Source organism: Myodes glareolus, chromosome 14 (assembly GCF_982192425.1).
Source record: "Myodes glareolus chromosome 14, mMyoGla1.1, whole genome shotgun sequence".
In the NCBI taxonomy this organism is placed as follows: domain Eukaryota; kingdom Metazoa; phylum Chordata; class Mammalia; order Rodentia; family Cricetidae; genus Myodes; species Myodes glareolus.
Window position 1 is genome coordinate 29,317,645 of NC_142039.1, and position 26,715 is coordinate 29,344,359.

General features: G+C 40.5%; 1 protein-coding gene across 4 annotated transcripts in view; it reads left to right on the forward strand.

Annotated features, from left to right (window-relative positions):
• The window catches only part of Dip2c (DIP2 acetate--CoA ligase C (putative)), a 378,666-nt gene extending 352,759 nt beyond the window's left edge, over positions 1–25,907 (forward strand). For all 4 annotated transcript variants that reach the window (XM_085699206.2, XM_085699207.2, XM_085699208.2 and 1 more), the window contains 6 exons: positions 4,082–4,143; positions 13,184–13,241; positions 15,224–15,298; positions 18,394–18,568; positions 19,312–19,435; positions 22,754–25,907. In XM_085699206.2, the coding sequence (XP_085555332.2) occupies positions 4,082–4,143; positions 13,184–13,241; positions 15,224–15,298; positions 18,394–18,568; positions 19,312–19,435; positions 22,754–23,006 (747 nt within the window). In that variant the 3' untranslated portion in view covers positions 23,007–25,907. The remainder of the gene's footprint in view (positions 1–4,081; positions 4,144–13,183; positions 13,242–15,223; positions 15,299–18,393; positions 18,569–19,311; positions 19,436–22,753) is intronic.
• Positions 25,908–26,715: the final 808 nt, after the last annotated feature.

The following is a 26,715-nucleotide window of genomic DNA, read 5'->3' on the forward strand; positions in this document are numbered from 1 at the left end:
AAATAAATTGTTCTTACAAGTGAAAATGGCCATTTAGGCTTTGCTCAGTAAGAACATGCAGAGACAGACAGACAGACAGACAGACAGACAGACAGACATATCAAATGGGGACTGTTATTAACATTTTGGACCTTTTTATTAGGACAGCTTCTAGTTAGATCCTCCCATATTCATGATGGATAAAGTTTAATCATTGGTTTTTATGATGAGAGAAAAGCTAGAGAGGTTAAGTAGACTTTGCTAACTGGCAAAGCTATGAAATAAAAACAAAGAAATCTATAAAAATGAGTCATTTATAATTTTTATAAATGCTATTTCTTAGAATCTTGAGCTATAAAAATGGTATAATTTTGATTTATTGAGTTTACGATGAATATAGATACTGTAAAAATCAAATTATCTCTTTAGTTTTTAATTAGCTTTAGCATCAGTTTCCCTTCCTTTCTTCCTTCCTTCCTTCCTTCCTGCCTGCCTGCCTGCCTCCCTCCCTCCCTCCCTCCCTCCTTTGCTTCCTTTCTTTCTTTCTTTCTTTGAGATAGGGTTTCAGTATGTAGTCCTGGCTTTCCTGGAACTCTCTATGTTGACCAAACTGGCCTCTGTTTCCTGGGTACTGGGATTAAAGGTGTGAGCCACTATTCCCGACTTAACATCAGTTTCTATAGCACCATTAAACAGTGTCATTGTTTATTAACCTATGCTGGGAACAATTTCCCATAGCATTGACTGCTATTTAAAGCAGAGAACTCTCTGCATTAGCTATGTAACATAAAAATTAGCATTCTTTTTTCATTAAAGGAAGAAAAAGGAAATAATGCCTTCCATCTCCCTACAGAGATCTCAGTTGTTTTCCCATTATGGGGCAAAAATAAAAGAAACTTAAATGTGAATACTGGCTTTTTTATTACATAGGATAAGATGAGTTATTTGTCTGAGAAGAAAACTTGTCTATAAATAACTTTGTGGAATTAAATCAATGTAATAGTTCTAGCCAACCTTAAAACTTGAAATTTGAAACTTGAAACTCCCACAAAGAAAGAAATAAGAGTCGTTGATCATTAAACAGAACAAAGTGAAATGCTCAAAGGGCAATATAACTCTCTCAGCATAAAAAAATAGATATAATAAGAGTTTAATTAATTTGAACTTTCAAGCCACTTGCTTTCCTCTGCCATGTTCTTAGATGAGAGAAGTTAAAAATAAAATGTCAGAAATTTTTGCATGCTCTGGGGAGTTAGTCACTGTCAGCTACAACTTTCTTGCCATCTTCTGCTGTATGTTGTCCTTGGTATTTAAGTCTCTGATCTGAGATTACAGAACCTGGATCCTCCATCACTTGACTTGTTCTTTGTTATAGTCAAGAAAAGTTCCTGGGTTTCAGACTACGCTTTGAACTAAGAATCCAGGACCCAAGCTTGTCATTTAAGATCAGTGAGAACAACAAAGCTGCTCCACTCTCCAGCCTGAGCGATTGCATGTTGCTTACCAGCCCTTGAAAAGGAAGCCTTCACTGGGCACTTTTTCCTACAGGCTCAGAGTGAGGAAGTTAGGTCTGGTGTTATGGTCTTTTCAGAAGACTCAGCTCAAAGCAAAAACAGATAGTGTATAAATAAATGGGCCATGTTCCAGTAAAACATTTCAAAACCAAGCAAGAATGGTCTTTGGCTGGTCCCTGTGAATCTCATTCCATTTACCAGTTTGACAGCTAATGGCACAGCCTGGCAGATGACAATACAGTGAAATAGCTAGATTTTCACTATCTTTTGCCCAGACTATCCCACCTCCACTCTCCCTAGAAATTTGGACTTTTTTTTTTATTTGTTTTTGCTTTTGTTTCGAGGCAGGGTCTCATGTAGCCCAGGCTGATGTCAAACTCCATGTGTAAAGAGGAAGGAGCAAATATACAGTGTAAGAGCCTGGTACTTGATAGCTTCATACTTCAAGTGTACCTCGGATGCTTTTCTTTTACTAATCTTGTGAATAGGGTGGGGTACCATAATTGTAAAGACTTATCTTCACTGTCATAATGAGAAAATTATTTAAGGAGCCGAAAAGGTGGCTCAGAGGTTAAGAGCACTTACTGCTCTTGAAGATGACCTAAGTTTGGTTCTCAGAACCTGTGTCCTCCACTAGTGTCAACATTCACAGGTGCAGACACATGCACAAACATAATTTAAAATAGAATACATCTTTTAAAAAACTGTTTCAATGAAGTCAGTAGATTAAAAACAATGAAATATATACTTCAAGGTGAACCATTAAGATATATGCTTGCAAGTGCCATAGGAAAGAGGAAACTCAAAGCACCATAAAGTCACTGTTGAGGCATGCTATCTACTTTACTGATAAAGATACTGCCACAATTAACATGCCATGATCTGTCCTCTACTTCTCTTTTGTGCTTTGTGGATATGTTTACATCTTTTCAGTTTTTTCCCCACCTTTAACAGTATAGTATGGTTAATTTAAATGATTTCCATATTTGACATTGTTTTGATCTTGTTATTACTTTGTTCCTTGCTTTCTGCATTCTCTTTCCCTACCCCATCCCTCCCTTTTCTTCATCCCATTCTAAATTGTTGTGTTCTTTTGTGTGTCTCTCCTATGTGTGTCCTTTGTGTTTTGTGTCTATTGGCCTGTTGTCTTTTCCTTTTTTCTTGTCCCCACCCTCCTGCTGCTTGTAGCCCCACCGGCTGTGGACACTGGCCGAGCAGGTAGGGGACTTTTCTGTTCATCACACCAGTTCATACCCACTTCCTTACCTCCTGCATTTCTAGCCTCCAACATTGGTACATGCTGGAAGTGCAATGCAGAAATGGACAGGTGTTCTACAGGTTTGTGGCAGAGGCACCACCTAGGGTAGATTGGGTCTACTTCCATTTCCCACCATTGTCCACTTTTCAGGACTTGTTTTATGTTTTGCTTGTTTTTAATTGATCACCAATGGTTTTGAGTCTCACATTGTTCACTACATTGGACAGTGTCTCACTACCTGCCCCTCTATAACACAGATCCATTGAATAATTACAAGGTAGAAAGAACATTGTTTGTAGGACACTATCACTATAAGCATACAAGTCTTACTTGCGTGTGTTTTGTTTTCTCCTGCTCTCAGTGGTGGGACCCCACTGACTACTATCACAGAGTGTTAGAACAAAAAAGTAATGATTTGTTTTGTCTTAGGTAGGGTCTCACTATGTAACCCTAGTTTGCCTGAAACTTAAAAATACCTACCTGCTTCTGACCCTACTTCCTGAGCACTGGAATGAAAGGCATGCACCATCATGCCAGCAAAGCTGTTATTTATTCTTATATTTAAACATATTTTTGGTGCAAAATTGAGATTCTTTCTTAAAGAAATATAGTACAGTTTACGTAAATTCTGAAGGGCTTAACTTCTCCCACTCCTTTTACAAATCTCTTGTATTTGCCATATTTTTTTTTCAACCTCGGTATTGCATTAACACTGAATGTAAAATACTTTGTCATTTCAGTAATAATAGTGAGCAGAGGCCATTGGTTAGAAGTCAGTCCCGTATATTTTTAGAAGATATTTGTGATGCCAAGATGAGATTTTTGGACTGCTATGTTAAATGAAGACAGCTCAGAGTACTTACTGCTCAGCTGACTTTGGGAAACATAGAACCTCCCTGACTTATGTCACAGACGAAAATAGCCTTCTGAGGCTGGAGGCACAAGCAGGACTAAAAGGAACAAAATAATTATCTCTTGTATCTTCCTCCTCAATCTGTCAGCTCCTGTCACTCTTCTGTTTCAGTATCTGAAGGTCTAAAAATAGCCTTTCTGAATGCATATTGTGAAAAATTCTTAGCAAGACACTTCATATCTTTGACAAACCACTTCTGCAGCCAAACATTTTCTAGTAAAACAAGTTGTACCCCCTGCCTTTTCTTACTATATATGCATAGATAGGGTCAAGCTTTGTGAAAGGCCAGTGTGATCCTAAAATGTTCCTTTGGGAATTTAGATGATCAAGCCAGATGTTTTACCAGTTAGTAGGGAGTATAGACATAGCTTTTTTCCCCCTGCAAACAGGTTAACCATACCGTGTTGTTGTTTATAGGGGACATCGGGACCTGACCCTACCACTGTCTATGTTGACATGAGAGCCCTGAGACATGACAGGTATGAGTTCTCTCCTCTCTCTCCATTTCTCCCTTCTTCCCTTTTTGGGGACCTAGTACATGTGTGTCCAAGTTAAAAAAAAAAAGTGAAAGGATTCATGTTTATTTGTTCAACATATCATTATATGGATAAAGTGTATGACAGAGCACGTTGGCTCAAACTTTACAGATAAAAACTTGGTTTACAAGACCAATAGTGTGACTAGTAGTGTCTGACATACCTTGCTATTTGGAAGTCATGACCATCTCAGTCAGGTTCCATTTTACATGTCACTATATGTCAACATTTTTACATGAGAATGTGTTGGGATATGTGTATGCGCTCTTGTGCCATACGTAGGTGTTTCTATGAAAAAAAATAGAAGTGAACCTACCTTTTCTAACAAACTGCTGAACAAGATTTTAATGTGGAGCTATTGTGTGTCATTTGTGTTTTTTATATAAGGTATATCTCAGGAAGAGAGGGTACGGGTCATACAAGATTTAATCTTTTGAAGGAACCCCTGCTTCAACTAGAAGATCCTATTGAGATGACCAAGAGAGAAGAAAAAAAATGTTGTTATTATTTTACATCAGTGCTTCCCTGTTGCAAAGACTGGTGTTCTGCTTGGTGGCAGTAGAAATGCCCCAGCATTGTTGTGGTGTGCAGGCATAAACATAGATTGATGTCATAAGTGGTTAGGTTTCCCCCCGACCCCAGAGACAGGGTTTCTCTGTAGCTTTGGAGCCTGTCCTGTAACTAGCTCTTGTAGACCAGGCTGGCCTTGAACTCACAGAAATCTACCTGCTTCTGCCTTCTGAGTGCTGGGGTTAAAGACGTATGCCACCACCACCTGGTGGTGGTTAGGTTTTACATGAGTGTGTTGTTTACCCTGTGTTTTCTAGAAGTTCATTTATCTATCAACACTATAATATATGGGGGGGAAGACCAAAAATGGTTGTGTGGTTAGGGAGTGAGAGCTGGAAAGCAGCATGTACCCCTGCCTGACAAAGTAAGTATTTGAAACTCTTCAGGAACAGGAATCAGTAGTATCTCTGCAATCAGGTAAAAAATGCAACACTTAGGAGACCAGGGTAGTCACCACTCCTATTTCCACAAGGCTTTATGCATCCTTAGCTAATATTAAACCATATCTGAAGCCATTTTTGCTTGGTGCAATTTGCCATTTAAAGTGATATGCTGTTATGTAGTTGATAGAATCAGGGACACTGCCCACATCCTGCAGTGCCTGGAACAAGTGCTGAAGTATCAGAAACACCAAACAGAAGCCAATAACACTCTTGCTGATGGCCTGCCTGGCCCGCATAGTCCTCTGGAAGACTCTCACAAATCACAGATAATTAGAGGCTTTGTCTTTAAAGCCCCTTATGTAATGGCTAGGGACCAATGAAAATGGTTTTCCCCTCAGCACTGTCCCCCACTGAATCAGGTTCTGGATGGCCAGAGTTCAGTCTGGAGCATTTAAAAACTCAGAACCAGCATTAGGACAATTGAATAACTTGTTCCAGGGTCAAAGGCATGAAGGTCTCCAAGTGATGCCTTTGCATCTGAAAACAAATCCATTTAACTATAAACCTTACTTGGACAATGTCTTGTTAGTACAGCTTGCTCAATGAGTGCCTGTGCTAATGACCCTTTAGCAGTTCTGTCTTTGGCCTGGTTCCCCAAATACAAAAAGAACAGACTTCTCAGTGCAGAATGGTTGGATGTCCTCTTGTGTTATGAGTACCTTGGCAATCAGAGAAATCCTCAAGTTTGGATTTTGAAGTTTTCTTTTGACAAAAGACAGAATGTCCCAAGAACTGTCTTTATCTATTAATTTTATCTATTATCTTTATGTTTTTAAACCATCATTTGTTTTCTTATGATAAATCTCCTTACTGAGAATGGCAGGGTGTAGAGAAAGTGCTATGAAATGGTGGTCTGCATGGTATATATTGGTGAAGTAATCTATGTTCAGTATCAGATCAGCACTGTACTGCTGGACAGAGCAGGAGACCTGTGTCAAAGATGAGCCCTTTGTCATCAACTGATTCTGTAATCTTGACCTTCTGAGTGACACTTTTGTCATAATTTCAAGTCAGTAGTAATAGTCTTTCCTGTCTAGGCTGCTTTGCTCATATTAAAATAATTAGAAACAGATATGATAGTGAGTTGTGTACTGGAAATTGCTCAAGGGTTATGTATCATTAAACTCACTAGATAATGTCATCACTTGTGATGATCAGAAATGATGTTGCCCTTGATGGACTGCTGGACCACAGCTCCTCCTGTATGGAATACCTTAGACTAAGGGGCTGTGTCTGAGCAGTCCGCAGACGTCATATCAGCATAGTGGACTGTGCTTAAGGACCTTCTAAGAGGTTGGGTATGATACACTGTAGTTTCTCTGAAATAACCTGCTTAGTTCTCTTATGTATCAGAGAAAATTTGAGGACTATTCCTCAGCCCCCAGAGTATCTCCTGAGATCTTACCCTTCTACCTTCACTCAGGTCTGCCTCAGGCCTTTTCAGTCTACTTTTTCTATTAGATGTACCTGCTTCTCTTGCTATATGCTGACAACTCTTCTCTACATTCTGAGATTGAGAGATACCTCCATGACTATGCAACTCACTTTCCTTGTATTTCTACTGTGGGTGTGTGTGCATGTTTGTGTATGTACTCGTGCAAATGAGAACTCTTACGTGAATACACACGTGGAAGGCCAGAGAACAGCTTGGGATGCCATTACTCAGGTTATATTCATCTTTGTTTCTTTGATTGGTTGGTTGGTTGGTTGGTTGGTTTTGCCTACAGTATCACTCACTGAACTTACCACGTTTGCTCTACTGGCTGAACAGTGAGTTCCAGGGATACTCCTGCCTCCACCTCCCAGTCTTGGAAGTATTATAATTGCTTATTATCATGACCAGTTCTTAACATTTGTTCTGGGGATAAAACTTGGGTTTATTGAATGAGTTATCTCCTCAGATCCATCCTCCACTATATTTTTCAATAGATAGACATTACCATGTACCTGCTTTGCCCACTTCAGTCTATCTGCCTAGGGCTTTTTTCATTGACCTACTGCATAAAGTCTCAGTATCATCTTCACCTTTCCTTCACTTGTCAGTGAAGGTCCACCTTCCTGACATCTATCTAGACACACTGGCGGCCTCATCTGCATTTTGGGGGTTACCCCATGACTTCCCCCAGGGATATTTTTCTCATAACCTTGTGAGAAACTGAGTCCATCATTCATAGCTAAAATACAATCTCCTCTACATTGAAGTCACCTCTTCCAAGAAGGAAATAATGGCCCAGGTTTTATATCTTTAGCATTGCCTTTGACCTTGATCAATATATGTAAAATATACTTTGTATTGCATCTCCTGTGATATAGGAACCCTGGTATTGGACAAGCCCAAATCCAGATCTGCTCCTTATTTATGACCCTGGGATAGGGTATTAGCTCTAGGCTTTCAATTTTCCTGTATTTAGGATGGGAACAGTAAAATGTAATACCTGTAATAGCTGGGGTTGGTGGGAGGGGGAGACAATAACTCTGATGTCCTTAGGGTAAGTTGAAACATGCTGGGAGCTTTGGGCAGAGAGAAGGTAGAAATTCTAGTAGTGAAGTAAATCTTCCCTACGGAGGCCTAGGGTCTTCATGCACAACACCCTCAGAGAAAATCGAAGGCCAATAGCTGGAAGGCAGTGAGATAAGAGAGCTGTTAAAAATGTTCTTTCATTCTTCTGGTGTTCCTATGAAAGTAGGCTAGTGGTTTTCTCATTACAGCTAGGTGAGGATCTGTCATAAGGATTAATTACTTTACCTATTGATTTAATGGGACTTTCACTTGGGAGTGTCAAGACACCTGCCCAATTATCACTTAATTAGCCTGGGAAAGCTTAGTTTGTCAGTATGCTATGCACAGTGAGGGAAAGGAGAGAGGACCAGTAGGTGCAAACTAGCTCAGAAACAGAGATCAAGATCTAAGTAGGTCCGTTCTATGGAAACAAGTGATTAAATAGAGTCATTAACTGTTTAAGCTTCATTTTGTGTTTCTGTGTTTAATACACATTTTATTCTTGTAGCCCAAACATTAGGGATTTGGAAATCTGCATTTGTAGCCAGGTTGTCATGGAGAACATTTCTGCCTCACATAATGAAGATAAATATTCCTCCAGTTTCCAGAATAAATTTGGTTACCACATATGCAAGGGAAAATATTCAGGGGATATTTGAAAGTTATTAATTTTTAAAGGTATTATTTACTGTGTATTTATTTAAAATGAATAATAATTCAATCTCTTACAGTTTGATCTTTTCTTTTTTAATTTATAAGAGTTTATTAATTTATAAAAGTTTTCCGCCCCTCCTCCCAAGACCCTCCCACTCCCCCTACTCCCTCTCCTCCTCCCTCTCCATCCCCAGTCAGGGTTTCCTGCCCTGTGGGAAGTTCAAGTTCCTCCCCCCTCCCTCCAGGTCCAGGAAGGTGAGCATCCAAACAGACTGGATCCCAAAAATCCAGTATATGCAGAGGAAACAAGTCCCAGTATCATTGTCAATGGCTTTTCAGAAAGACCCCGTGCCAGCCACATTCAGAGAATCCGGCCACATTCAGAGAATCTGGTTGGATCACGTGTTCGTTCAGTCCCAGTCCAACTGGCCTTGGTGAACTCTCATTAGATCAGTCCCCTTGTATCAGTGGGTGAACGCACTCCTCACGGTCCTGCCTTTCTTGCTCATGTTCTCCCTCCTTCTGCTCCTCATTTAGACCTTGGGGGCTCAGTCCAGTGCTCCAATGTGGGTCTCTGTCTCAATCTCCATTCATCAGCAGGTGAAGGTTCCCTCTGATCTTGCCTTCTTTGCTCACGTTCTCTTTCCTTCTGCTTCTCATTTGGACCTAGGGAGTTAAGTCCAGTGTTCCAATGTGGGTCTCTGTCTCTATCTCCATCCATCGCCAGATGAAGGTTCTAGGGTGATATGCAAAATATTCATCAGTATGATTATGGGCCAAGGCCAGTTCAGGCACCCTCTCCTCTGTCCAGAGAACAATCTGGGGATCTCTCCTTGGACCTGGGATCCCCTTTATAATCAAGTCTCTTGTAAACCCTAAAATGACTCCCTTAGTTGAGATATAAACTTCCCTGCTCCCATATCCATCCTTCCTCCCTTCCCCCATCCGAATCCCCCGAGCTTTCCCCATTCCTCCCCTACTCCCTTCTCTCTAACCCTCTCCCCTTTCAACAACCCCCTACCCCCCATGCACCCGAGGTTGCCTGGCACTCTTGTCTACTTCCGATCTCCAGGAGGATAACTATATGATTTTCTTCAGGTTTACCTTCTTATTTAGCTTCTCTAGGATCACGAATAATAGGCTCAAAGACCTTTAATTATGGCTAGAATCCACTTATGAGTGAATACATACCATATTCCTCTTTTTGGGTCTGGGTTACCTCACTCAGTAAAGCGTTTTCTATGTCCATCCATTTGCATGCAAAATTCAAGATGTCATTGTTTTTTACCGCTGAGTAAAACTCTAATGTATATATGTTCCACACCTTTTAAGCACTTGAATTGTTCCATATTTAGGAAAGAAAAATATTTCTCAGACATCTACTGCATGTACTGGCTTTTTGGGATCCTATTCTCTTTGGATGTATACCTTGCTCAGCCTAGAAGGAAGGCTTTGGACCTTCCACAAAGCAAAGTGCCTTACCTCTCTTAGGATTAGATGGGGATGGGGTGGAAGGGTGTGTGGAGGGATGGGAAGAGGGGAGGGAGTGGGAATTTGGATTGATTTTTTTTTAAAAAAAAATCTAATAAAATTTTAAAAAAAGAAGAACTACCATGAAAAAAAAAGAAACAGTTTTAATGGGCTGTCAGATCCTTACCCAGTATTAGTGTAAAGGTCTAGAGTGGAGGTTTGTTTGCTTTCATCAGTTCTTGTAAACTGAAGTAATGATTAAAGGGTGTGGTTAGAACAGTATGAATTCTAGAGCTGGGGATGTAGCTCAGTTATTAGAGCACTAGCTTAGTTTAGCATGTAAGAAACTCTGTGTTTCATCCCTAGCACTTTATAAACTGGCGGTAGTGGTACATGTGATAATCCTAACACTTGGAAGGAGGAGTTGGGAAGACCAGAAAATCAGCTACATAACAGGTTTGATCAGCCTGGGCTCCATAGGAATCATCCTGGGAGGAAGGCGGAAATGAATGAAATCAAAACATGGGATTCTAGACTAATCACTACCCAGTTAATAGGTAGGTGTCAAGATTCCCACAAATAGTGGACAAAGAAAAGGACATCATCGGTGGACTTATGATTGGTCAGCAGCAGGATAGGAAAAGCAAGGGTAAAATCAAAGACAATGTTTGTTTGACTGGGGCATTTTGCTAGCTTGATCCCTGGTGTGCACTGTGTGAGTAGAATGAGTTATGCATATATATGTATATGTGTGGTGTGGGTATTCTGCATTTGTGCACATAAACTCAAGGGTATTGTGTGTTGAACTTGTAAGAGCTTCTAGGTAGTATGTTATCAATGAGTTGCATATGTATGCCCATGATTATAAAGAAGGTATTATAAACAAATGAGGACTTAAATGTGTGTAAAGGTGTGTTATGTGATTCTCATTGATATATTGGGAATACTGTGTGTTATATGCAAACAGGTGTTCCATGTATGTGTGTGCACATACTAATATGAATTTGTACTTCTATGGTTTATGTGCCAGTATTCCTGCATACTTTTCCAAGTGTATTTCAGGATTCCTTGGGAAGATTTAGGGTATGTTGCCTTGACCACAAGACATTGGTTTGTGGTCAACTTGTTGTGGCCTATGGTTCTAGAAGATAGGAGCTGGGGCATCAATATTGCACATTCTTCTTTGCTGAACAATGACCTCTGACAAATGACTGTCCTAAGATTTCTACACGGGCAGTCACACTGCTCTGTATTTTATACCATTCTTAACTTGATTCCTGTGGCCTCTTGTCCCTCTGGCTAGAGTGACTGACAGATGCCTTGAGATTAGATGAGATTTTTTTTTTAATCTTAATTATTAGCTTCTTTTCCCCCTTTATTCCAGCATTGGTTCTCTTAGACCAGGAAAGTCTTTAACTCACTGTTTAACTGAACTTGCTAGAATGTGATCACAGGATTGTGATGTTATGTGATTTCTCTGATTAACCAGCACTTGAAAATATACTCAGAAGTTTACTTGAAAATCAGATAGCTGTCCCGATGGAGAAAACTGAAGGGAAATTGCCTTTTGTAGAATCTCACTCATGGGTATTTTGATAAGAATTTCCATTTTCCTTCCCTAAGGTGAGCCCCAGTCTTCCAGGGAACTTGCTTCCAAACTCTTTCCTTGGTGCCTCATGAAAACTGTATTGTTCACATTTCTCATCCTCTTCAAATATCCCTTGTCCTAAGCGTGAAAGGAAGAGGAGGCTGCTGCTGGTGGAAACATGCAGCCCAGTGACATGGCTGAGCTCCTCCTAAACAGACCTCAGCCTGGTTCTGAACATGGAGCCCTTTCCCACTCTCCAGCTGACCCACCTCTCCTATAAATCAACCGTATAAATCTTTTTTAGATGAGCAGTTATAAGTAACAGCCACTAGGTTGTGTAACACAGAGACTGTAATTGAGGTCCTGGATGGGCTTACCATGTTCTTAGTTCATTTGCCCCACCCAGTAGCCTGGCAGTGTTGGTAAGTGTTTTCATGGTGAAGAAGTCAGTGCAGAGCTCAGGTCTTCCCTATGTCTCAACTCAAGAGTTCAGAGTCACTGCGCAGAGCATTAGCATTGGAGTGATGCAGATCGCCTTGTTGGTAGTTGTGGGATTCCTCCATTTGTTCAGGTAATTATAGCCTTTTGATGTGTGTTCCATTGCCTCTTTTGGGGTTTTTTTGGTATGTTTGTTTGTTTTCCCCTCCTGTGGCCTTTGCTACATCTTTATTAGTGTGTAGGAATAGAAGTATTGTGTATACTGTATCTTGGAGGAATGTGATGGTAAAGCACGTACAGAGAAGACGTCTTGTGATCTGATGTTGCTCTAACCACAGCTTAGCTCACAGCTCTTTCTTTTCTCATGTGCAGATCCAAATTATGATCCTGTTCAAGTATTTGCAAACACTCACTTTCCTTTGTTTTGTGTGAATAGAGATGGTCAAAAAGTATGGCATGGTGACACATGTGTATATTAACAGCCCTGAGACCTGAGAAGGCAGAGACAGTAGATCCCTGGCTCTTTCTGGCCAGACAGCCTATCCCACATAGTCAATGAAATTCTGTAACTCCAAAAAAAAAAAGTTGTTGACCTCTGATTTCCTTTCCTCCCCCTCTGCGCACACACATGTCATTCATACATATATAGAAGCACACACACATAAAATTACCTTGTAGGTAAGTGAGAACAACATCTAGTCTTTGATTAACTGGTAAGAAAGAAAAATGTGTGGTGAAGATCCCAGAGCCTGAAAGGTAGAACCTTGGAAGTACAGTGAGCCACCTCTGGTCATGGTTAGCCAAGGTCTTCTCAACTGTTCTCCAAAGTTACCATTAACTATGTTTTAGGCTGAAAACTTCTCCCTTCTGGAAAGAATTTTCACTGTTTCTTCAGTTAGGCACTCTTAGTTTAGCAGGCTACCTGTGACTACCAAGCCCACAGGCATTGCTTTCCTCAGCATGTTGTCTAAACCCAAGCAGAACTTACTAACCATAAGCCTAAAATTCATGGCCTGGGCACCTCATCCTTCCCCTTTAAGTGCAGAGGCATTTTTCCAGTTGTTTTTCAGGTGGGGCAAATTTGACTCCATCTCCTTTCTCTGTGGTCATTACAGATGTGTTTATGTCATTTGTCCTTGCCAGGGTATTATTGATTCTGCTATCAGTAGCCCTCTCTGGAACTTCCATCTTTGTCATGGGGTAATAATAAAACTAAACTTACCTTGATAGCCTGCCAAGCCCAAGACATGTAGTAAAGGTGGACAAAGATAATGGTGCAGTCAAAAAAGCCCATTGAGTTGTGTGTATTTCTACTTACAGAGTTCGGTTGGTAGAAAGGGGATCTCCTCACAGCTTACCTCTGATGGAATCTGGAAAAGTAAGTATTAGAAGTGTTAAAATCTTATCCCAGTATAAAGGTGAGTAAGAATGAATGGGGTTTAAAGTGTCAAGAAATATATTCTCTGAAACTATGTTTTACCCTGGGGGGGAAAAAAGTTTTCTTGAAGATAATGTTTCAGGGTGCTTTAGGTGTATGCAAAAAGTTCATAACAGTGTCTAAACGTTGTTATTTTTTTAAATAACAAACATATGTTGCATTCAAGCCTCTAGAAGCCTGAGTGCTACCTATCTCTCTATGGTCTCTGTCCTAAGAAGGCACCTAAGTTCTAATATGACTGTTCTAGTTCAGTTATCTGGCCCATGTTCTCAGTCCCAGTCCTAGCTTTCAGGAGGAGAAAAGACTTTCAGAACATTGAGAAGGTTCTTACACTGTCTTATACTTAAATACCGTTAGCTACTATTTAGTCACCTATTCATACCTAATGGAACCAAAGGTTGTAAAGTATTCTGTTGATTCTTATTATCCTAGTGGTCTAGCTAAAGTCAGCATATCACACTAAAGAAAAGTATGTGAATAATGCTTCCCAATGATCACCTTTTAGTTTAGTTTCTGTCACAGTTAGTCTTTCATAGAACTAAAACTTTGTTTAAACTTGCATGAGCGTTTTCTTTTTTGCCCTAAATAGCAATCCTTTCTCTATCTGACATAGTTCTTTTGTTAAGTTTATTTTATTTATATATGTATATGTGGTATACATGCCCATGTTCACACACACATGCGGAGGCCTTGATATTGGGTGCCTTCCTCTGTCACTCACTCTCTGCCATATTGCCTTCAGGCAGGACATTGAAGTAGAAGTTCATCATGTTTTTGATTAGGTTGATTAAAAAGAGAGCTGGGATCCACCCGTCTGTAATCCCCAATCCTGGCATTACAGCCATGCATAGTTTTTTATGTGGATGCTGGAGATTTAAACTCATTTCCTCATGCTTGCAGGGCAAGTGTCACACGTCTAAAAGAACTTATGTTGTGGTGGGACTTTTAGAATACGTATCTCTTCATGAAGTGGTGCTCAGGGTAGGAAGGTAGTAACCACCATCTCAACACAATTTGTGGGACTGTCAGGTACAGAAACCAGGGTCATCACCATTCAGGTGCAACCTGACTGCTATAAGATATCATGAGTTTCTACCACAGAGTGTCTTGCATTTTATAGAATGTTAAGTTTTCTGAACCAAGGCAGGCCATATTTGAGATTTTAGAGTAGACCTTTGAGCCCTTTTCTATGTGATACAGTAGAATATTACAAGGTCCAATGAATGTTGAAAGGAAGGACTTAGTGTCAGTGTCTATAATAAAAGTTGTTTGCCAATAGGAGTGGGTCCCTCGCAGAGGCTCAAAATGCAAATATAGTAGAGAGTGAATAACAGGACAGATGTAGTCAGAACCCACCAGGAGGGGCTAGGAGTATACGCAAACCTTTACTTCTATCCACTACAAAAACATCCTCTATTGAATCAGTTACTAAAGATCATTTGGAGATTGGTTACTTTTAGTCCACACACATCCCTACAAATTGGCCTCTGCAATCCCCTGAATTGACTCTGGTCTGCCTTCTTCCTTAACCCCCATATGCCAGGATGTTAAATCAATATGTGCAAATTCTTATTTTGTACATCAGACCATGTGGAATATTTCATCATTTATCCTAGATTTTGTTTCATAATTCCTTTGTAAATAGTCAGATCTGGGCATTTATCAGCTTTGAAATATGGTTGAAAATCAGATTTCATATTTTAAAGTCCTTTTGCCCAGACTGTGGAGTCATAGAGCATTGACAGAAAGAACATCTTTTGATAATGGCACATGCTTTAACTTCATGCCACAATACTCTTTAATGGTCTTTGGAAAGAAAATGGCCACTTGACATTTAGGCAAGGCTGCCATGGGAATGTGTATGATATCTGCCTGCCTTTTTAGCCACAATCAAAAATTGTCTCCTCTCTTCTCTCAAACAGATACTTCCTGGAGTCCGGATCATTATTGCCAATCCAGAAACTAAAGGCCCACTGGGAGACTCACACCTTGGAGAGGTGAGTTATGGAAAGTCTTCTGGGAAATGTTTTCTCTCACATCAAACCTCTGAGCTTGTTTGTACTTTTTTTTTTATTGTAAACTTTGATTTATCTTTATTGTAGTAAAATACTTTGTGTAAGCTTTTTTATCAAAATGAAAACAGTATGTTAATTTCATTTAAGTTGATTATCCCTTCATTGATTTGTTCCATTTTTAAATTATACATTACACAGTCATATAGAGACCTAACTTTCTCTACCGTGATTGCGCCTTCCTTTTTTTTTTTTTTTTTTTGTGCTTTGACACTTACTGTCATCCACAGCTCATGCTACTCACATGAGGCAAGTCATGGTGGCCAAAAAAGAGCTGGAAATGTGCTTTACAGCTTTAGTCATTCCTGCAAAGCTCAGTATTATAGAGTGGCATTCACCTAAGGATATTATAGAGTGGCATTCACCTAAGGACATAGAAGACACTGTCATCAGAGAATTCCAAAAGTACAGCAAATTTGACCTCTGCAGACTCACTCTGGAGAATGTTCTCATGAGCCTTCTCTATTTCTAAGATCTTCTTCATCAGGAAATTATTGAAACCTTCAGAGGAAAGAGATCTACACCTAGCATGACATCCACACAACTCAAAAGTCCACAGAATAGAAAAGTAGTAGTTAGATAAGTGTTTTAGACAGTGGTACTTTATGCTGCTTGTGATAAAATCCCACCCACTGTGGTTCCCTGCCATTTGGTCCCCACCATGCTGTGGCAAGGTATGGCTGGAAAGAAATCTCCATCATGCTTCCTAGCCTCTAAATTTTCTCCACTGACATCAGCTGGGCCTTGAGACTACTCATTTATTGAGGTCAAGTATCACACCTTATCCTTTCTCTTATTCTGTCCACTGATAAGATTGCTCTGAGAAAGTAGGGTTCCTGAGAAAATGGCAAGGCCCAAGTCTCAGACTCTATCTAGAGTCATATCACCTTTCTTCAAGTTACCTTGCCTATGCCTAGGCCGCCCACCTGAGAATGTCTTTGTGTGATCATATGTGCATCCTCTACCCTACATGTCCTGATACATCTTGACAGTATCAGCCTACCCAGGAACACTTTCCCACAGAGCATGTGGGTAGACACATGACTCATGATCAAGTCCTGACCATTTCTACCTACACTCTACATTCCTTTCTTATCTGGCTACTTTGAGACCCTGAGTTTGAATCTTGTGATCATGTAAAATGATCTGCATTAGGTTAATCAAGTGCTGCACTCAGTGTTCTGTCCCTCCGAAGGTAACCAGGCAGGAAGTTGATTTTTTTTCATATTTACTCCATTTTGATCAAAACACAATTGGCAAATAAAGTGTATAAGTCAAGTTGTACACAAAAATATTTGTGATGCAGTAGTGGTTGTATGCACTGAAAATGACTTACATTCAAGGTACTTGGATCACCTATCACCTAAGAAAATTGCCTTTCTGTATGTGCGGTGAGAATCTTTAAGTTCTGTTGCCAAATTTCAAGCTGAAGAAAACATAGTCTCTGTGTTGTATGTTGGCTCCCAGAAGTCCTTCTTCATCTAATGAAGGCTGTTACCCTTCAGCCAACATTTCCCCATCACTCTTCACCCTCAGGTACCAGTGACAACTATTTGGCTGCTTTCAGTGAGTACAACCTTTCAGAGTCCACATATAGGTGAGATTCAGTGGTATATGTTTTACTCTGACTTCTCCCACTCCTGTTAAAATTAGAAGTTAGAAATTTAAATCCTGTTAGAAATGACAGGCTTCCATTTTCCCCTTTTAAGACTGAAGTTTATGATGTCGTCTTTATTAGTTACTTGTCTTGTTGCTGTGACAAAAGAAAAATAAAAAAGAGTTTATCTTTCCCAGGGTATGGTCCATCATGACAGGAAAGTCTTAATGTCATGAGCTCTAGATAGTTGATGACATTTTATCTACAGTCAAGGAACATAGATAGATGAATGTTGGTGTTCAGCTAGCTTTCTCCTTTTTATGTAGTCAAGAATGGCCTAATGAATGGAAATGCTCACCTCACATTCAGGGTGTTTCTTCCCACCTCAGTTGACCTAATCAAGATAATCCCTCACAGATGTACCCAGAGCCTTGTCTCCAAAGTGATTCTAGATCCTCTCACATTGACAACCAATATAATCTGTCACAATTGTCTTAGGAAGGAAATATTTCATATTGGACACAGTAAATAGATGCCTGTACCTTATCTTATGTTGTTCTTCTATCTATATGTTACCTTTTGATTACTTCAGCAGGTGTTTAGTAAATGTCTGCTAGGATCCAGACACTATTCCAAGGGTCTTAGGATACAATGGTAAACAATATAGATGAGATCCTCTTCATAGGGTACTCAACCATATTTCAGTGTTAATAGAATAACAAAATATCCGTTCTCTGAATGCCTATGCTGCAAACAGTATAATCCAAAAGCCTTCCTCATGGATCCAATCCCGCATGCCAACATCACCAAATGCATTGTACAGGCGTATTTGGAACTGTGTTGGCTACACTGTTTTCTTGGGCCTTTCGTGTGGTTCCACATCATCCACAGCCATTGCTTTGAATCTTTGTCAACCTCTACTTAACTGTGCTACCACAGACCCCACATTGAACTATCTGTCTTTCTGTTGACTTTGCTCCTCCATTGTATTTTGTGTTATTTTATTATAATCTGCTTCAAAAGGTGTGCTGACCAAATGAAAGTGAAAAAGCAGTCTTAATGCTTAGAGCATTTTCCAATTGCTCTTAGAAAACTACAAGCAAACTCATACAACTATTCACTTTCTAATCTTTCAGTTATCTACTTTAAGGAAATTTTCAGCAGGTGAATAACTTAGTTGGTTGCTTGACTGTAACGTATTTCACATGGTACTTTTATTATAGAGAACTTTGTGGGTGTACTTCTGGCCTTCTACCCTCATCCACAGACACCTGAGCAAATGTATTCAGACTGTCGACCCAAGGAAACCTTGGCTATTTTTGAAAATAACTTGCTGAGTTGTTGAGACAGTTAGCTCTTCTTCCCTGGAGAAGGTGTGTGCACAGAGTGACTCATGCACAATGGTGTTTCTCTCTGTTCATAGATCTGGGTCCACAGTGCCCACAATGCCAGTGGCTATTTTACCATTTATGGAGATGAGTCTCTCCAGTCTGATCATTTCAACTCCCGATTGAGTTTTGGAGATACCCAGACCATCTGGGCCCGAACAGGCTACCTGGGCTTCCTCAGGAGAACTGAGCTCACAGATGCAAATGGAGGTGAGTCCAAGCTGGAAGATGACACACATTGTACAGAAGTTGAATTTGACCAACACTGAAAATGACCTTGAGGTTTGAGAGCCACACCAGGACCTCTGCTTGCTACTACTGACCTGAAAGTGCCTAATCTGGAAAGAGAAATAGGTAGAGGCTGGGTAGATAGTACAATTGGTAAAGTGTATTTACCATGAATATATAAGACCTGAGTTTAATCCCTAGGACTCAAGAAATATGCATCTTATAATCTTAGGGCTAGAAAGTTAGTTTTCTGGGGCCATAGTAGCCAGTCCAACCTAGATAAAAGTTCAGTGAGAGATCCTGTCTCAACAAACAAGGTGATTCACAACCAAAGAGAATATCTGAAACTGATTTCTATCTTCCACACTTTTGTACACATAAGTTAGGTGTTTTCCTCTTTTACTTTGACCCATGGACTCCCTGTAGCATGCATACGTACAAATGTCTAAGAAGAAAAAGCAAACAAGCCAAAAAAAAAAAAAAAAAAAAAAAGGAGAACCTGGTGTCCGGGCATCCAGCCTCTGGGAAAAGAAGAAAGAATGCCCTAGTCTGAGGCAGCTGACACTTCCCAGGAGAAAGGAGCCAACCATCTCTAAATCTGGATCCTCTTTCTTGCTTTTCTATGTCATTATGGAGGGCAGGTTCTTAAAAACAAAACAAATTAAAAAAAAAAAAAGAACAGTAAAGCAAAGGTCTTGATTGGTACTTGGTTTCTTCTTCAACAGAGCGCCATGATGCCCTCTATGTGGTGGGGGCACTAGATGAAGCCATGGAGCTGCGGGGCATGAGGTACCATCCAATAGACATTGAGACTTCAGTCATCAGAGCCCATAAAAGTGTCACAGAATGGTAAGAGGATGGGAAGGCATTGTCTGTTCTGAAGTTAGGAGCCTAGTTATTGGTCACAGAATATGGAAGAGTTTCCTTAAAACAAGGCACTGGGAAGGATGGAGTGTCTCTTCAAGGCAAGCCTTCCTCAAGGCTAAGGGCAATACAGGAAAGAGCCTACTTTGTTAGGACATCCCAGGTACCTGGAAGCCAGAGAGTTTTAGCTTGAATAGTGTTTCCAGGAACCCGAGTTGTTATTGTCTGTAATTATGTAGATGTGATACTTTTTTTGCTCCTCTGTAGCACGTTTTCACAAATCAAAAGAACAACAAAACAAACAAGACACTCTTTCAACTGAGACTTGCTAGTAAGATGTATTGTACTTCTGGCCTGGTCTCAGTAGATGTGTGTGCCAGATAAGAACTGCTTCAAATAAATCAAAGCCCAAGCCACAAGGTCCTGCATACAGGAGCCCTGCACACAATGACCCAAGGGTGGTGGCAGGGGTGGGAGGTGGGGGATATGAGTTCTTATTCTTCCCAGAGGCATGTATTTATCTACTGCCCAAGCCCTTCCAATGACACTTAAAGTGTCATTGCCAAATAGTAGAACCTCCACCCATAAGCTCACTTCTGCTCTCTGTGTTGGAAAAACAAGGAGGCTAGAAAAATTCATCAGTCTCTGCTAATGGCAGTTAGATTTGCTTGGCACTTTCATGCTGTGTTTAGGAACAGAAAGTAACTCCATGCTTTTCAGTGTAGGTTTATTCATGCACTTGATGACAGACCAGGTGTTACTCACTAAGGCACTGTGCCCCCTCCTGGAAGACCCTGATGTGACCAATCTCAGTCTTAGGGTACAGCCAGTAAAGGAAACAGGTGCAAGAATAGCTTTGAGTAGTTTTTAAACTTTGGTTCCAAGTTGTTCATTCTTCTAATGGGTTTCTGAAAACAGACTCAGACTTAATTGTCACTTATTGAATCAGAATAGCACAGATATGTTTATTTACTTTTTTGTATTTTTTTTTGTGTGTGTGTATGTATGTGTCATACTGGGCTTTAAACCAGTGTCTTCTACATGCTAGACAGGTGCTTTGCCATAGTTCTGAATCTAATTGTGGAGCTCTTGGCAAAGAACCTAAGATCCTGTTTTTATGTGCATGAATTATTCTATGGGTCACATTGCCCTAGATTCTTACCAACACAGGCTTCCAGGGTTTGTGTTAGTATGCTTGCCTGGCATTTCCAAATCCCTAGATTCTATACTCAGCACTACAAAAACAACAACAAAAAAGAACAAGGTCTTCAGTTGCCAGAGTTTCCTCCATAACTCTGGATAGATGACAGAAATGCAAAGGCAGTACAAAGTCTTGATATTCAAGACACTGCCCTGGGATGACCTCATTTTGCACGTATGTGGCTTTAAATCTCAGGTGCAGCCTCACCTGTTTAACTGACTTTATCATCTCCCTCAAGATGTATGCTGAAGGGCCTCCCTCTGGATTCTTATCCTAATCATCGCTGTGATTACCTACTCAATGGCTTCTAAGCCAAATCTGACCCTCAGGTGGTCAGTCAGGATCTCCAATCCACCTGTTCTTGTAGAAGCCCCAGAGGAAAGAAACTAATGAGTCAGGGGTTTAAGTTCTGATAGACTCAGGACTTGGGAACTGTTCAGTCACAGACTTCCTTCCCTCCTTCTGCTGTTCCGCTTACAGTCTTCTCCATGTGTTTCCTACTCACCACCCCATCATGTCCTCTAGGTTGTCCGCCACTTGAAAAACCCCATGTCAAAGACAAAACCATCCCCATGTTCCCAATTCAAGCCAACCAAATTCATTTCTCATCAGGGGACTTGCTGTGTTAACACAGGTCCTGAGAAAGCTGTGCCAATTGGCAGGTATTTAAGCCTCATCCCACTCTGCCTGGCAAACCTTGGAGTGACAGCTAAGCTGTTTCTCTGGGTGACTGAGCTGTGCCGAGTACTTCAGGACAATGGCATATATTTCAGATGCCTTAATATCATTTGACCCAAAGTGTCTGGGAGATATATGTGATCACTGATATGATAGATAGAACAATGTATCTTGGAAGCCATGGAGACCAATAATTCAATGTCACAGGGCTCAAATTAAGGGAATGAAATGTCAGCACTTCTTGGAAATCATTTCAAAACTGTTCTCTAGGGGGGGTGCAGGTGTCTCAAAGCAACACCCTGCTTAATGTTTTCCCCAGTTCTCTGTTAGCATAATTCATGTGCATTGATGATACTGAATAACATTTGCACTATTTTCTAGTAGACTTAATCTTATGCTTGTAGGAAAAATAGTGCCACTAAGGTACATCCCATCTCAAGCTAGGATAGAGATTGTTAGGCAGGGGAGAGCCTATGTGACCCTTCTGGTTTGTCCGTATAGTTCCTTTAGCATTTTCCTTCCTATAGCCATGCAGACCTGTGCCAGAGCTTGTGCATACCTGTCCTAAAAGCCAATGTCACAAGGGTAATGGAGTTTAAAATGGTAATGCAATGGGCTCATTCTTTCAGTAATTAGGTAGACTAAGTACTCAGGAGGCCCTTCCACCAAACAAGTACCCGCTGCATGAAATAGTTGCTGCTATGTTACTATCATCTCCAAACTCAGTACTCTGAGACATAACTGTTAATCATGCTCACATATCTATGGGTAACCAGCCAGCTAAGGTCACCTTAGCATCTATTTTGCTGGAAATAGGCCTAGTGGCTCTGCCCTACATGTGTCTTATCCTCTGAGGCCAGCTCAGACAAATCTCTAGCCTGGCAATTGCACTGCTACATTAGAACAATCAAAAAACATCCCAGCACTTCTAAACCCTCTGCTGGTATCACTTTGCTCACACACATTGACTAGGTTTCATATTGAGCCCAAAGGCTGGAAAATGGGAGCACTGGGCTGAGGGTGCTTTCTGCTAATACGCAAACCCCTGCAGCAGTAGAGCTGGGAGCCTAAAAGAGGAGACTGCATTGGGAGACTGATGAAAGTAGTGGGGGAATTGCATCTCAGGCAGCTGTAAAGCAACAGAACTGGAATCCAGACTCCCCTAAGGAGGCAGAAGTGACCCTGTACCATAGAAGCAGAATCCAGAAAACTCCGTATAACACCTAAGAGTCACCATGAAAGAAAGAGAGGAGAAAATTCAAAAAGGTATGTTGTGGCTGGGAAGACCATGAACTGGCACAGCTCAGAGGGATGCTAGTCTGAGAAGATGGGTGGGGTCACTGAGGCAGATCTGACCAGAAATAGAAAGTTATCATTACATAAAGACTCCCCCGATGATGGTGGTTTTCTTCTCTGTCTTTTAGTGCTGTCTTTACCTGGACAAACCTGTTAGTGGTTGTGGTTGAACTTGATGGGTCAGAACAGGAAGCCTTGGACTTGGTTCCCTTGGTAACCAATGTGGTCCTGGAAGAGCATTACCTGATTGTAGGAGTGGTGGTCGTGGTGGACATCGGTGTCATCCCCATCAACTCCCGGGGAGAGAAACAACGGATGCACCTGCGAGATGGGTTCTTGGCAGACCAGCTGGATCCCATCTACGTGGCCTATAACATGTAGTCTCGTCACTTTGGCTTTCACAGACTTTTCTACGGATGTGACCATTTTTTCTCAGTGTCCACAGAGACATGCAGACACTCGGCCACACTTGAAGGAGGAGCCTGGTGTGGTGAGGTTGGGGGAGGACTTCTAGGAGCAGTCACCTGGCAGGGAGATGAAATGTGAATTTACGCTGAATTTCGCTCAGAAGGACTTTGGATCACTGCCTTCAGTTTGCTGGAAAAGCTCATTTTAAGAACTTTCTTTTCTTTGTTTCTTTTTTTTTTAATTATTGAATAAGAAGTGCTCTCTTCGTAAATGTGGTATTTTGTTAAGCCAAAATAGCGATTAAAAAGAATATTCAACCCTCCAAATGGGTTTTTAAACAATTTATGTAGTGTGACAAAGAATTGTTTTATCTGTTTTAATGTGTCATGGAATCTTAATGACATGGATCTGTTACTAATTTAAGCCATCAATAGATCTCACCCTTCTAGGAGAGTTTACTGAGGTACGAGAACCTTCCAGGTAGCACCTTCTAATTAGATTTTAGCAGCTTTCTTGTCAGAGACATGCTGAAGAAACAGAGGCCAGTTTATGGCCTTTGAAGTTAACATAGAACAAGAAGCAATTATAAATAAGGTATTTCGGCAACTATCTTGCAGATATCTTTGTACTAAACTAAAAGGATAAAAATAAGTTAACTTCCTCGATATGTAATTATGTACAAAATGTTTAATTTATTTTGATCTCTTTAGAAGTATAAAAGAGAAAAAAACATTCAAGAATATTAAAGTCTTGTAATGTTTGCTAATATAAAAAAAGTGTTGTATTATCTTGCGTGGATAGTATCACAACAAATATATATATATGAAATATAAATTCACTAATGAACAAAGGAGATTTTAAAGTTTAAATGCAGAAATTGTCACTTGCATGGTGCGCCCTCCACTGTATTCACACACACTTGGCTGTTTCCGAGCAATCGCAGGTCGCCAGTAACCCTGTCTTAGACCAGAGACCAGCAAGTGGAGTCACCACCGTCTCTGAGATGGTGAAGGGATTTAAAACTAACATGCACTATTTTTTCCTTTGCTGTGAGGACAACAGTGAATGCTTTTGTGCCAGCATGTATCAATGACATTGAGGGGCTCCAGGTTGGCAAATAGCACTGTTTTCTGAGCTGCAAGAATTCGTTGCATAATGTCAATTTTATTTTATTTTAGCATTTTGTGTGTGTCACTTTTTAAGAAAAAAAATTGAGGGTTGGTAAGAAAAGAATGATAGCCTGTGGTCATTTGTACCAGGTATCATTCATTTACCCTCTTCCAGTGACCACTGTGAGCAGATAAATGTCCAGAACAGCTTTGAGGGAAAAGCTATGTGTGATGTCTTCTTCAGACTGTAGACCCAGCCAACTCTGATCCTCTACTTCTGGTAGCTTCCTAGCTTGATCCTGAGTATTCCAGGACTCAACTATTCCAGGGACTCAAAGTCAAGCTCTGGCTGAAGCAAGGAGTTCTGCTGGTCACATCCTTGTACTAACTGTTGGTAAACCAATCCCTAGTTATGTGTGCCTACAACTCGACCACTGTATCCTTCAGTTGATCTGGCCTATCTGCACCCAACCAAGGAGGATGTATCAAGGGGTTTGTAATTGCCACAGTGTGCTCCTGCAGTGGTTCCCAGGACTAGAAAAGCCTGACTAAAATTGTTGCTGAGCAGAAGTGAGGTTCTTGATTGCATTATGGGCAAGGTCTTTGTCTGCCTCAGTTCCATGCAGTCAACAATAAGTCCTTTGCTAAAAGAGAGTTTTGTTTGATTTCTGAGCTCTAAGACTGTTTGTTTTTTTTTTAATTTAAGTGACACATTTTTTAAAAAAATTTGCATATGTAAAGCATTCTTCCAACTCCGTGAATCATTTGATTTTTCAAATATTGTTTGCTCATTGCTATATGTTTATACATGTTTCAAATACACATTCCTACAGTCTGCAGCTTCCCAAGGGGGGGAATCCCTGCCACATACAGAAAAACATTTTCTTGATACATGTATACACACCCTCATACACACACACACACACACACACACACACCCTCTTTCCCTCTCTTAAAGGGAACTGGGTTTGACATTTCAGATAGGATACATCATTTCAGATAGGTAAACATCATTGCAGTGTGCAGGAAATCTTCCATTGACTGATGTGAGGAAGCAAAGCAAATTTAGATGTCATTCAAAACGTACTCTTAACTTTTCACCATATCAACTTCACACCCAAGGAGGGCGAAGGCTGCAGTACAGTTGCACAGGCCATTCACAGCAGGTCTCTTCTGCATCCTGTCATCTGTGACATTAGACTTTAGGTTTGAAAGAGTTGGTGGACTGGGTTGGAAGCTTCATTGTGCAAGAAAAGGGAAAAGAGACGCTTAAGTACCACCAGTTTCAGCAATAAAGGAGGATCGTTGTGTATTAGAAGTTGTACTGTAGATAAATCATTCATGAGAATGTTTTTTAAAAAAAATGTTTGTCTTGTGACCATGTGCTTTTGGAGTCAGCCAAAACCGTGTAATCAACTTGCACAAAAAGAGGGTACACAATGAACACTGAGACACAGACCTAATCAAACAGGAGCAGATTCCTCATGGTGCTTGTTTATTATATATATTTAACCCTGCTTGACACTTTACCCGAGGGGACGGTCCCTTTATCAGTTGAATGTTAGCAGCGTTATTTCAGAGTGTGGTGACTGGTTAGAGAGAACTCATGTACTCAACCAATCACAGTTTCAAACAAAATTTTTATGTGCAAAGGACAGCAACCTTCTTGTATGTTCAACCACCAGTACGCTTTGTACATCTGTGATAACGCCTGTTTTATATTCAAATGAACAAATAAAAGCTTTTATTTTTGTTGCTCTGAAAATAGCAGTTTCTTAATTGGTACCCTGGGGGGGCGGGGAATGTCTGGGACAGACCACTTCCATGTGACGAAGGCAGTGATTCCTGCTGGGAAATGTGTCTGACTCTGTTTACATGACTTGTTGCATAACTTAGTACAGATACCCCTGCTCTGAACCATGTGTAAATATTGATGTAGGCATTTCTAGTAACAGCAGTTCCTATGGCAACAAATGTTTTGTGAATTTTTTTATTCTTTTAAATATATCTGAATATATTTGTTCACATTTTGCTGCAAGTGTACAGATTATTGGTACCTCTTTGGGACAGACAGTAAGCATATAACCTGTGTGTAAACCCTTCTATTTGCTGTGTCATAGGGGAACTTGGCATGTCTGGATAGACACTGGTTGCCTATTCTCTCTAATTCAAACTGTCTTCGTTTAATAACCAAAGGTTCTATCTTTTGTTCAAGATCCTAGGGGTCTTAACAATTTTGTTTTGGGAAAACCTTAACTAGCTACTTGCTTTATAGCCTGATGATTATAAAAAGGTCAACAAGAAGCTAGGGAAAATGCTTAGCTGGTTAAGCAGTTGCCACACACCCTGGCAACATGAGTTTGATCCCTGGAACTCACTTACAAATGGAAGGAAAGAACCAGTTTCACAAAGTTGTTCTCTAGCCTCCAGAGGCACACCATGATACACCTTCCCTATATACATCATACACACAATAATGTTAAAGAAGGGCATGTTGACATGTGCTTCTAAGTCTAGCACTGGAGAAGCAGAAGGACACCTGAGGCTCACTAAACTTTGAATCCAGACCAAGG